This window comes from Marmota monax, unplaced genomic scaffold (genome assembly GCF_021218885.2).
Source record: "Marmota monax isolate L192 unplaced genomic scaffold, Marmota_monax_Labrador192_F-V1.1 WCK01_AAM20220418_F8-fsc00178, whole genome shotgun sequence".
Classification (NCBI taxonomy): domain Eukaryota; kingdom Metazoa; phylum Chordata; class Mammalia; order Rodentia; family Sciuridae; genus Marmota; species Marmota monax.
The window spans coordinates 1,755,324-1,768,890 of NW_026694501.1; the positions used below are offsets into that span (position 1 = coordinate 1,755,324).

At 46.3% G+C, this 13,567-nt stretch overlaps 1 protein-coding gene across 1 annotated transcript in view; it reads left to right on the top strand.

Moving 5' to 3' along the window:
• The first annotated feature begins 643 nt into the window (after positions 1–643).
• Positions 644–13,567, top strand: part of Il1r2 (interleukin 1 receptor type 2) — a 67,178-nt gene continuing 54,254 nt past the window's right edge. The window contains exon 1 of the mRNA XM_046420048.2: positions 644–884. Coding sequence (XP_046276004.1) covers positions 697–884 — 188 coding nt within the window. The 5' untranslated portion in view covers positions 644–696. The remainder of the gene's footprint in view (positions 885–13,567) is intronic.

Below are 13,567 nucleotides of genomic sequence, written 5' to 3' on the forward strand. Positions count from 1 at the left end.
GAGAAAATGCTCAGCACAAGAGCAGGATCTGCAAAGGCCCCTTGAGCCTATGTTTGGAAATCATTTGTCATCCCTGCCACACTCTGTTGGTCAAAATTAGGAAGTTGTGTTATGATTTTTTGAAAGTTCTCCAAAAGCAAAATGGATGCACCATAGCACGGAGGAAGGTTGCCATTCCTTTTGTGATATTCCTGCCAGAGGTTCACGATGTGGATCTGATCATGAGGACACATGAAAAGAACCCAAAGTGCAGGGCATCCTACAGAGTAGCTGGCCAGTCCTTCTCAAAAACTTCAAGGTCTTAGGGCTGGGATGTAGCTCAGTGATACAGCACTTGCCTAGCATGTGTGAGGCCCCGTGCTCAATCCTCAGCACCAGAAAACAAAACAAAAACGTCATGGTCTACAGAGACGGTTTTGATCAAAATAAATTACACGGGCAGCCCAGATTCAAGGGTGAGGAAATAGAGCTGTAAAATATTTGTAGGCTTTTAAAATTTTTTTCCTCTTCCTTCTTCTTTCTTTCTTTTTGCAATCTGTTAAAAAGTATATAGTACCTCTTTCTAGTGTTCTTCCTAGTTCTAGAAGAGCACAAATTCCAGTATTGACTTTAGTAGGGTACACAGGAAGTGAATGTTTTGAGTCCTTACGTGTCTATACTAACAATGTGACTTAGCATGGGGGCTGACCACACCAGATGGCCAACTATGTAACAGGGTGGGAGCTTTGGGTCATGCTGGTGGATGAGGATTGGACACTGAGGTCAGCCACATGGACGGACTGTGCCTGCAGAAGACAGCGCCAGGAAAAACTCTGGACATTGAAGCTCAGGTTGGCTTCCCTGCCGAGCAATACTCTATGTTGGCATCTGTCAACACTGGGAAGGTAATGTACCTTGTCTCCTCAGTGTGTTACTCAAACAGAAACTGTGTTTTTGTTTGTTTGTTTCTTCCTTTTCTTGGACTCTGCCTGATGTTAATCAGAAACCTTTCCCTGTCAAAACCTGTAACTGTATATAGGACATCTTTCACTGAGTGCTGGGAGTCCTTCTAACAAATTGTTAAAGGGGAGAGTGGTTCTGGAAACCCCACGAACTTGCAATTGATGTCAGAAGTGCAGGAGGTCTCTTGGGGACAGTGTCCACTAACTTGGTTGGCATTGGGTGAGATTCTTGCAACACCCCCTTCCATTTTTTAAAAATTCTCTGATAAATATAAATAAGGAGGTGGTACATCTTCTCTGTTTTCTCCAAGGACATTCTAGGTTTTTTATAAAAAATACTCTTCTTGTTCCCTATTCCTTACCTCTTCAGTTTTCTGTGCATTTGTTTGTCATTTTTGGTTCCTCTTTCATGCTGGGCACTTTCCTGAAATGTCTGATGATTCATCACTGTTCATTCATGTTTAAGCCAAAGCACGAGAGAGGAGAATCAAAACTTTGAGCTTGTTGACAGGGGGCTGCATTAGGGTAATCAGATTTTTGGTCGCCTTATTATTGAAGGACCTCCAAATCTGGGCACATTTTCTCCATGGATTTGAGACATGTCAGGTTTCTCACAACCCCTCTGATTTCTTGTGGTGGAGAAAAATAGACCTGGCTCAAGGAATTCTGGACCCTGAATTTTGTCTGAATCAGAAAAAGCTTCATTTCTCCTTCTGCCTTTGACTGGATTTTCACTGTCTTGGCATCCAGGAGTCTGGCACCTCCATGGTTCAGTTTTCATAGAGACCACACCTCTGACTGTTTTGAATTGTGGCTGCTGAACAGAAGACAGGTCTGCTCTTCTTTAATAGCATGCATTTCATTCAGCTCTTATTTCTACCACTACATGCTGCTCTCTGGTGGCTTCTACCCACGTCTTGTCACTTCCCTTCAGTCATTAAGCCAGGAAGTATGGTATTTATTGGGTTTGGAATGTTTTCAGGTACCAAATATTAAGTCAAGCATGGAGAAAGACAAAAACAACAGGCAACCCACCAGGATCTCTGCCCTAAGTCAAAGAATGATCTTCATGTGAACGGTTCCAGTGCTGAGTTGTGGTCCTATCTGCTACTAGAAGTCACAGCTATAGGAGTCACAGAGAGCAGAGAGTGTTTCTATCATGACATCAGGGAAGGGTTCCCGGGAGGAAGTAACATCTGCACCAACTAGTGAAGGTTGAGCAGGATTTCAGGAGGCCGTGATAGGCCTGGGACAGGGGAACAAGGAGTAGGAGAGAAAAGAGCCCACCAGTCCCCTTCCATGTGTGTCCACGCCTGATTTTTATCTTTGTAGCCAGGCCCACAGCTTAGACCTTGGCCCAGGTGGCTGCTTATGTTAGGAGAGCTGGAACAGGCCCTAGGAAAAGGCCTCTTGGGGTCATCCCAAGAACAATTCTGCTGACCTGGCCCACTAGGCCCACTAGAGTGGCTACCTCTGCCACCTTCAGATCCCAGGTAATTGAGGTAATAGGCTCGCCACATCGTGTGATTTGGAAATTGGGAAGACACCATTGCCCCCACTGCAAATAACTCTCAATACCCACAAAGCTGGTGAATGGCACCTAGAACCCCAATGACCGTGTTTTCCAGTAGCAAAGGAGAAGCTTTTAGAAAAGGACTATGATGTCCTTTGGTCTTCCAAACCTAGACTCCTACCAACAATCTATAGTACAAAAAGGCTAGATGGGCACCAAGTACCATATTTCCCATATTTCCTTGAAAAGTGATTACTCTTGAGTCTCGGGGATTCCATTAACAGCTTTTCTTTTCATTTATAAAGTATATTCATGACAACAACCTAGATAATGGTGGTTAGTTGATCTGGTCTGGTCCTTAAGCAGAGTGCCCAGGCTTTCCAATTCATCTTCCTTTGGAGTTGCAGGGGTCTCAAATAGCTGATTATTTGTTGCTCATAAAAAGTAAAAATTCCTTTCTGGAAGTTTTTGCTTAGGCACAGGGGATTGGTGCTTCTAAAATTTGCAGCAACTATATTGGGCGCTATATTAGCCCTTTTCCTGTTGCAATAACAAAATAACTGAGGCTGGATACTTTAGAAAGAAAAGAGGTTTATTTAGCTCATAGTTCTAGAGATTTAAGAGCATGATGCTGACATTTGTCAGCTCTGGTGAAGACCTTCTGACTCTGTCAGAACCTGGTGGATGATAGGAATAAATTCCAGGGCCAGCCTCCTTTTTTTGATAGCAACTTGCTCTTGTGGGAACAAAATGGGGTCTTGTGATAATTATATTAAGTCCTTCTGAAGGTGATGCTCCCCCACCCCGTGACCTAATCACCTTCCACTAGGTCCCAACTTTAATGGTCCCACCATCTCCTAACACTGTCAGTGTGGGTTTCAAGGGTCAGCTTCTGGACCTATAGGGCACACACTCCATCCATCTCCACCATAGCTGGTGACAACTCTAGGCGAGGGTTCGGGCAGCACATCCTGGTGATGTGCCCAGCCTTGGGCATTTGTTCAGGAGAATGAACAACCAATGTCAGAGGGGCACCAAACACGCCATGCCTTTTCTTCTACCTGCTCCTCCCTGTTGAACCCTCTTCCTCTTAAAAGCTCAACTTCCCTAGAAAGGTCAAGCATCCTGTTGGGAGGGTGAGTCTTGGCAGACCAAACAGGAGGTGGGTTTGCTTGATCCAGTGACCCCCTGCTACGTGGTAATGCTTTCTTTTCTGCCTACCTTGAAGGGCTGGATTTTTTTTTTTTTTAATGATAGTGGCAGTGGTGGTTCCCAAGGAGGGGGATGTTCTGTCCTGCCATGGTCCCCAGCAAGTTCAGCTGCTGGGGAGGGACCACTAGGATGTTTATGCCAAGCCTTCTGCCATCAGTCTAGGCAGTGTCAGAGAACGGCATGGGGCTTGAGCAAGACAGGCAAGTGAGCAGGCAGGCCGCAGCTGCCAGGGCCTTTAACAGGAAGAGACCTGCTACCCAGGGTCATCTCTAAGGCCATCTTCCCTAGCCTCTCATTCAGCAGAAGAAGCGGTAGCACAGAGGCCATGACTTAGGTCTCAAGTCATCCTGAGCTTCTGACTCATCATATCCCTGACCCCTCCAGGTAAAGGCATCCTGCTGATGTTGCAGAAGCATAAGAGAGATGAACTCCCCCCACCCCAACTCAGTCTGTTCAAGCAGATGCTGCAAGCATTCGTTTTGTAACGCCTTGTGATACTGGATTTTTCATTTACACTTGGCCACTCCTGAGGATCCTGGCACCTTGGTGTCTTGGAGCACTGGAGCTGCCGGCTGTGTCTTTGGCAGATGAGGATACAGGAACCAGAAAAACTGAATGACTTGCCCAAGGACATGCAGTGGAAGTAGCAGGCCCTGACCCTGCAGTCTCTGAGGTGCTGCCCCTTTCCTGGGCAGGATGCCACTCACCCTCTGATTTACATCATTTTCTTTGCAAGCCCTGGGCTCTGGGTTCTCATCAATGTCCTGGTGAGGCCTACGGGCTTTTATTCAGGGTTTGAGGAATTTATGGCCCTCTAGAGGGGCCAATGGTCAGGGGATGGCTTGGCCCCAGGCGGTGCTTCCCCAGGACCTCTGCTGCAACCTCTCCCTTGGAGATGGAGATTACTCGCGGCCACCTGGGCTCTGGTGAGCATTTCATAATGGTTTCTGTTTTGCACACTGTTTCTCAACCAGGCAGAGAAGTCCTGGCATCTCTTCTTCACAAACAGATTGCTGTTAGGCAACTTCTCTGTTGAAATAGCACGGCTTCCAACACAAACCCGGGGCTGCTGCCTTTTCTCCCAAACCCTCAGAACTTCGCATCCAGTCAGCGCACACCATCCTGATTTTCTTTGGTACCAAGAATTGAACTACTGACCCCCATCCCCAGCCCTTTTTATATTTTACTTAGAGATAGGGTCATGCTAAATTGCTAAGGCTGGCTTTGAACTTCCGATCCTCCAGCTTCAGCTTCCTGAGCCACTGGGATTACAGACGTGCACCACCACACTCGGCTCCATTCTGATTTTTAATGCTGAGAGACATCAGTGTAGAAAAAAACAGACAGGCCATGTCACTTAGGAGAGTAACTCTCTAGGGCTTTAGCAATAGCAAAGCAGAGTTAGTCAAGGCCATCTGCAGGGAATGGGCGGGAGAGAGACAGCCTGGGGGTCACATCACATCATACAAACCAAATTCCTGTGGAGCAACTCAGGTTCATCCACAGGAGGAGGAGACCGGCTCACATGGCTGCATCCATACTCCCCTGTGAACAGTTCTAGAACGCAGGCATTTTCCTGGGCAGTAAAGAGCCTTGGAGGTGAAATGAAGCTGGAACCGGCCGGGGATATGGCAGGGAGCAAAGCCACCCAGTTTCTTCTGCAAGAAGGTCTCTTTACCAAGGCTTGGGTATGTTAGGGGAATGACAGGTGTCTCGGGCAGCCAGAGACAGTCATGTGGGATCTATTCCATCCTTGTGAGGAGAGCACAGGTCACTTCCCGAGCCCAGTGAGAACAGAGCAAATGAGAGGGCACACAGTGATAGCTTTCTGTGTGGAGAAATGGGCTCCCATCTCGGCTCACCTTCCAGTCTCCTGCGGGGCCTCCTGAGGCTGGAGAGGGAGCCCCAGGGGAGCAGAGGGTAGAGGGCAGTCTGCCTGACCCGGTGCATGGCAGTGTGTGCATGTGCGTGCACATGTATGTACATGATGGAAAATTCCAGGCTTATCTCTGAGCTGTTTTGAATCTTACCTACAACGAATGGGAAGACAGCCCTGGTCCTGCCTTCCTGACAGGTGGTCCTGTTGGCACAAGGCAGAACTTCCCCAATCTGCCGGCTAAGCCTTCTCTTCCAGGGTGTGGAAGACAAGGCGGGACATGGCCCTAAGGACAAAACATGAATGTATCTGTCCTTTCCTGTGTTTGCTTAGACCGCAGTGTGGAATCTTGACTCCAACCACATTATATAATCCCCCTTTGTTTTGCTTTATGAAACTTGTAATTATGTGTGGGAACGCATGGCACATCACACTTTGATCAGCTAAGTACACTTGGCTCTGGGAAGACAAGGTCTGTTTCATGTCACCTCCCCTCCCAGCTCCACCTCACCTTGGGAGTCCCCTTGGTGGGACTCTGAGCTGCTAGGAGTGGTGGGTCCTTCCTCTCATCCCCTTCTTGGAAGCTGAGAGATGTCAATATGGTGGACAGAACTCTGGGTGAACCAATCTGGGAAGAAAAGTTCCCAGAAGAGAAGCTGCTGAACCCCTCTGTGGCTTTGGGGACAGTGTCCATATGTGGGCCTCTGGTCCCTCTCCCAGCCCTGGCTCCCAGCAGCCTCTATGCACATTGGTTTGACTCCCATGTACTGCACAGGGTCATACTGGGAACAAGACAGCAGGCAGGGAGGGCTTTGCCTGCAGAGGCTTAATGCCTCTGGTGCAGGAAGATGCTAATCAAGGTGAGAAGGCTGCAGTGGCTCTTAGGGGACCTGCAGCTATCAAATTCAAGTTCCTGCCGGGGCGAAAATCCCTGAGGGAGCACTGGTGGGTGAGTCAACTCTTTGTCACAGGATCCCAGGGATAATCAACTTAACAGAGGGAGAGGTTTATTTTGGATCACAATTTTGGGGATTTGAACCCATGGTTGCATGGCCCTTGATGTACTGTGTCACCCCAGAACCCTTGTTGTTCTGGGCCTGTGGTGACACAGTACACCATGGTGGGAGTTCATGGCTGAACCTTGTTCACTTTATGCAGCTAGGAAGCAAAAAAGAGACGGGAGGAGCAGCCTGCGTCCCAGAATCCCCTTCAAGGGCACAGCCGCACATGACTGGGAGACTTCCACCTAGGCTCCGCCTCTTAGAGTTTCCATCACCTCCCAACGGGCCCAGGTTGGGGACGAAGACTTTACAACATGGGCCTTTAGGGGGACACTTACTCGAACCATAGCAGCTACCTGGACTTATGCCACAGGGTCCAAAGCTTGGAAGTATCCCATGTTTGGGGGAGAAGACGGGAGGTGAGTATGCTTTTCACTCTTGGGGAAATGTAAAGAAACACAAACTCTTTTCTCAACTCACAGAACCTCTCCATAAAGAAAGAATGGAGAGAAAACCTTTTCATTAGTTAACAAGCATTAAACCAGCACATTCAATATGTGCATCATAGGCAATCTGATAAAAGATTGCAAAGGCAGAGAGAAATCTGAGCCTTGTATATGGTTAAGTAGATACAACCCACTACTGTTCTCAAGATAGACAGTCACTAGTCCTCAAATAAGGGGGCTGAGGACCATTTATTACACTTAGCCCATCCCAAACCTATCCATCCATTGGGTCACCATCTGGGTTGCTTAACTGACCTTATACAAAGGAAAGATAAAATCCTATTTTTACGACAAGACAAGAGGTAGTTTTGCATCTTGGAGCCAGTTACCTGGTAGAGTTAGGCTCCCCCCTTCCCACAGAAGATTGGTGTTGCTTTCCCCCTCAACATTTACATTTCAAAGACACAGCTCCCAGCTCCTCCGGAAAGACATGCCTGGGTCTTAAAGCTGACAAGAGGCTTATTTAAGTTCTAAAAAGATTTACATGCATTTTAAAGAAACGGAGAAAAGAACTTATAATTACAAATTAACGCTTCAAGAAAATGGGTGGAAAGAATTCTCGCAGTTTCAACAAGGAGAATTCAACCATTGACTTTTAATTTGTATTTATCCTATAGCACCCAAGCAGAGAAACAAACATGACTGAGTTACAGCACCAGTTCCAAAAGCAAGGTCACCGTCGTCTGGCAAGTTGGGCTCTCTTTTACACTGAGAGAATCTCAGGGTATGATTTAGACTAGGGTGAGGATGGTCTGTGCAGAGGGGTGCAGAGGTGGATTCAGTCTTTCACATGGTTCTTTGTGTCTAAATGGAATGACCAAGGCTTGGGAGATGTGGGGCTCAGACATACTAAACAGGTTAGCTGAATTAGACTTCTGAAAACTCAGTATTCACAATTCTATAGTCAGAGAGCAAAACTAGAGGGGCTCAGACACCCTTGCATGTCATGCATGGGTTGAAACCTTCAGCAAGAGGGATTTGGACAAAACTGAAATGTGACTTAGGTGCTCAGTGATCAACGGGCCCATCTGCCTTAGCTCCCATGTCAGCTACTCTGTACGACCCTACTCTTGAGCTGTGAGGGTCAGATTGGGTTGGCCCTGGGGTTTCAGGTCTTGTGTTTGGGCTTAGAGGCTGGAACTAACTAGAAGTTAGTCAAGAGAAACTTGGTCTCCCACATCATAACATTAATGGAGTTTGGAGTGTTTTTAGTTGAAAAAAATATGCAAATACAAAAAGCCACAATGGATTCACCAATGAAAATGAGTTTTCATTTTGTGGATCAACATGAACATCTCTATGTCTTTGGTAAATGGTAATTTATACAAGTGAGAATGTAATTCCTTCGCTGTCTTGAAAACTCATGTGGGTAAGGATCGAACGACTTCTTGTAATTACTGCTGTCCCCATTCTCCATCCCTGACCATCCCCAGTTTATAAAGAAAGCTTCAGGGCCACCTGCCAGGGCCTGTAGGGGTCTCAGATGGGAGGCTGGACTACCCTGAAGGAAGACCTCTTAGCTAAGAACATTCAGCAGTGAGAGTCAGCATCCCATAGAGCTGCCACAATGACCTGAGCAGGGCTGGGATGGACTTGGGCTGGGGGGTCTCGGGCTCATGAATAGGCACACCCCACACCAAATCCCGTTGACTTCCTGGCATATGCATTTATGCCCCTCAAATGATAATTGGCAAAGGTTATTCATTCACAGCTTGTTATGGAGAGAGAGGAGGCCAACCTCACTTGTGTTATGGTAGAGACTTACAGGGAAAAGCTTTATAGTGGACAACAGGGAGGCTTCAGGTGAGCCCTGGCCGAAGGCCGATGGAATGGGGAAGCTGCAGATGAGCTGATAGAAATGGGGGCTGCTGGGTGAATGCATGGGGGTGCCTATTTGGCTCTCGCTCTGTTGGTCCACAGTTGGAAGCTCATGGGTATGTGTGGGGTGGGGTGCCCATCAGATAGAGAAGCTGTTAGTTATTAATCAAGCCCTGGCTCTTAGAGGCTGATGATTTCAGGCGTTGTTCTGTGGCTTCCTTGATGGGTTGGTAGAGATGATATTCTGGGTCCTGGGTTGGTTTTTACGTAGGGTCTGGCCATTGTCTGTGTATTCAGTCTCTCACTCCCTCCACCTCCTGGGCCCATCCTAGGGCGTTGGCTTGGAATGACCCAGCTGAGAGCAAGGGTGGAGCCCACATTTGAGTTCAAGAAGAAAAAGTGTTTCAGTGGAAAACTGTGCATCATCCATTGTGTGCTCTTCAGAGTTGGTTACCAGAATCTCGCCCTGTTCATTACCTTGGAGCTGATCTGCAACTCCTAATTGTAGGCAACTGGTAGGTATGTAAATGGTGTCCTGTCTGGGAATGATTTAATTGGCTTCTTCCCACTTCCTTGGAAAAAAAAAAAGAAAACTTTTGTCTCTATTTACAATCTATCCCAACATGGCTTTGCCCACATGAATCTGTGTGGTTTTGACTATTTGATAGTTACAACATCTGCTTGCATCCCTCCGATTCCGAGAAAACTAAAAGCTTTAATATTACATTGATTTTTGTATTTGTAGGGAAGTCATGATTTTACCTTTTTCCAAAGACATCTGTTAACACTGAGTGTTATGTGGGAGCCAGGGGATGATTGATGGCCATGGAGGGGCCCTTTGTCATGTTAGCTCTGGAGCTGGACTGGTCATGGAGGGAGTGGCTCCAGGTCAGGGACCAACAATAATGGCCATGCAGACTTTCCTAAGGATTCTTACTTGATTGTGAGGAAGATTTAACTGAGATCGAATTTCTCACCAGCTCTGATTAAAGTATATATGTCTGTGATTGGTGGCTTAGAGGTGGGATGTGATCAGGACCAGGTTTAACCTGATGTAGGAAAATTAAGAAATATGAAGCTTGCATCTAAGAGATATAGAACAAATGCTGTGTAGGGCAGGCTCAAAATGGCTATAGTTAGGTTCCTTTGCTGAGACTTCCAGTAGGCTACATTTTTAGTGTGTAGTCAAGGTCATAAACACTAATTCATCATATGTACTCGAGGTCATAAACATTTGCTTGTGAGTATGCACTACTGATATAAACTGTTGGCAGTGTGCCTTCTTTAAAGGCATAAAAATAAAGGCCTAAAGAAAAGACTCAGGGGGCTAAATGGAAATGACTGGGGGCTGAAGCTGGAACTGGGGTTTGGCTAAAGGCTATTGTCACCTCCAAATGAGGTATATTCACTATGCCAACTCCATCTTCCATCTTCTTCTACCTTCTGGGATCTCACATCTCTGTCCTGAGACTGAGCCCCAGCCCAACAAGCTGTATGTGGCTGCTGGATTTTGGAGGTAGGTAGGTCTGGATGTGCAAAGATTTATTTGTGCAGCCTGTATCTTCTCTGACTCCCAGTGACTCCAGTTGATTTGAAAGGCAAGGCAGGGTTTGGAGAACTGGTGTACAAAACACTGCTAAGGGGCTGGGGTTGTGGCTCAGTGGTAGAGCGCTTGCCTTGCATGTGTGAGGCCCTGGGTTTGATCCTCAGCACCACAGAAAAATAAAAAAATATATTCCCCCCCCCCCCAAAAAAAAAAAAACCACTTCTAAGAAAGGGAAGGACAAGGAGGTGATTTTAAGGATATTATTTCAGCCTCTGATGATTGAATCACCAGCAACAATTACAACACAAAAACTTCCTAGAATAAAAGAGAACTAATCTCCACAAACCGGAAACCCTTCCAGGAAAAAGAGGGGTTTGCACAGGCACTCATGAGTGGGGTTGTGGGAAGACTTGCTACAATCCTGAGCCTAAATTGTGCAACATGCATTGACCCACCTGATGGGTAGGGAGCACAGCAGGCTGCCTAGAAAATAATGAACCACCAGAAACTGAGGGCATTTTGGAGTGATGGCATGCCAACTCTGGGGAGAAGGGTCGGAACATTTAATGGTTAGCTCATCTGAGGTGCTGGGGCATTGGAGATCCCAGGCAGCCAAGGAATAACATTCATGAGGAAATGCTTCAGGGTTCACGAGGTGCACATTCCAGTGACATTGGTTGCATGACTGAGGCCTTAAAACACACCAAAACACACCTTTGGACACTTACCAGAGAACTGATTGTTCTAGCTCCTTAGAACCTTCCAGGGTACAGGCTGAGCTTTGGGACATGAATCCACTGGGTACCGGTGAAAAGTTTTTGGTCTTGTAAAGTGAGAGACTGAATATATAGATGAATACCCAAAAATATATAAAAACAGGATTCTGACCCATATTGCACAGCAACCAGCCCAGGAAACCCAGCCATTATTCACAGTGACCAGCCTGCTCTAAATTAGACTTGTAGGAGGGCAGAGTACTTCTCTAGCAACCCTGCCAGGAAACCAAACAATAACTCCCGAATAACTTGGCTCCAAAAAGCTAGCGCTTGGTCAGTAACTGACAGCTCCCCTAATTTTTGCTCCTGCTTCCAAGTTATAACCAATGGAAGGGAGGCAAACATGGCCCCCACCCAAGCACACAGGTTGCCCATTTCTACTTAGCCTACCTGCAGCTCCCTGGGCCAACAGCCTCCAATCAAGATCCACTGGAAGCCTTCCCCATTGTCCACTGGGAAGCTCTCCCTGCCCACCAGCCTGCTTCGAAGACTTTGCCAGATGCAAGTGATGGTGGCCAACTCCTTGCCTTGGCTTGTTCCTACTAGGTCATCTTTATTTTTTTTGTTTTTCCCCACAAAAGCATGATTCTCATCCACAAAGATACCTCAAAGAAAGTGGGTCAGGTCAGCTTGGGGTGTGTCTGACTTTGTAATCCTCCCCCCTGCCCTCAACTCCTGGATTCAGAGGAGGAGGAGGAGGAGGCAGAAGAGGAAAGGGGGGAACCAGTCTTGGGGGTGACTAGGCCCTGATGGCAGGGAGAGGTGAGGAATTGCCAGGGGAGCCAGAGTCCTGACTGCTGCTTAGGCTCCGGGGAAGTTCCTGAGTGCAGGCCCTGAGCGTCAGCTGCTCACAGGCAGCCCCTAGTGGATCCAGGCAGAGGGGCTGACAGAGGGAGGAGGAGACTCAGACCCACCTGCAAATGGGAGAAGCAGCCAGGTGTGAATAGCCATAGGAAGCTGGTGATGGAATTTTTTTTAACTTAAAAATTACTTGGATATAACTTTATACCTGGAGAAATATTATATGAATAGGAAGCAGAATTTCCACGCCATTTACCCAGATTCCCCAGTTGTCAACATTTTATTGGATTTACTTTGTCTTTCTTTATCCTCCACCCTCTGTGTGTATATTTGTTTTTTCCCCTGAATTATTTAAAGATATAATTGCCCTTTTATTTTATTCTTTTTAATTTTTCTTTTTAGTTATACATGACAGTACAAACTACTTTGATATATTAAACATACATGGAGTATAACTTCCCATTCTTGTGGTTGTAAATGATGTGGAGTTACATTGGTCATGGATTCATATATGAATGTAGGAAAGTTATGCCCGATTCATTCTAATCTCTTTCCCATTCCCATACCCCCTCTTCCCTTCATTCCCCTTAGTCTAATCAAATGAACTTCAATTATTCCCTCTTCCCCTATAATTCCCCTCTAAGACTTTAGGGTATATTTTCTGCAGGCAATAAATTGACTATAACCATAGTACAATGACCAAAACCAGGTAAATAGTATGATACTATTATCCAATATACACACCTTATACAGATTTTCCCATTTGTCCCAATAATGCCTTTTATAGAAAACAGAATCAAGATCCTTTGTGCATTTGTCGTCTCTCTGGTCTCCTACAATCTGAACAGTTTACAGTCTTTCTTTGTATTTCATGATACTACACTTTGGAAGAGTGTGGTAGGGATTCCCCTGAGTTTTCCTCCATTTCTGTCTGGTATCTGTTTCTGATTAGGTTCAGGTTTGCACCTTTGGCAAGCTCTGCAGGTGTGAGGCTGAACTGAGCTCTTCTGATGTGTCTGGTGATTGACATTTCAATGATGGCAGCACATAGGGGTGTTGTCTTGTGTGGTACTGAGATTTAGCTGTATCCCAGGGGCTACAAGCACTTCTGCAAAGAAAACACACCAAAAGGGTCCACTGGATTTCTAAGAAGCTCATACCCCAAAGAAGGCTTCTGTCATTTATATCTCAATCAACAGCCAGCCAAACATCAAAGTAGGTTTTTATTTGTAAAAATAAAGACTATCGGGGCTGGGGATGTGGCTCAAGCGGTAGCACGCTCGCCTGGCATGCGTGCGGCCCGGGTTCGATCCTCAGCACCACATACAAACAAAGATGTTGTGTCCGCCGAAAACTAAAAAAAAAAAATAAATATTTTTTAAAAAAATAAAGACTATCAATGCTCAAGATTTGAGTTAGAAGCGGACTCTCATTGCTGAGACTAAAGGTATTTGAGATTGAGTGGGTTGGCAAAACCATTTTGGAGAGTATCTCTAATGCTGCATACCTTGGACAAATGCACCAATTTAGACAGATGCCTGTTCATTCTGTACTTAATCTGGTCACTGGTGGATTCT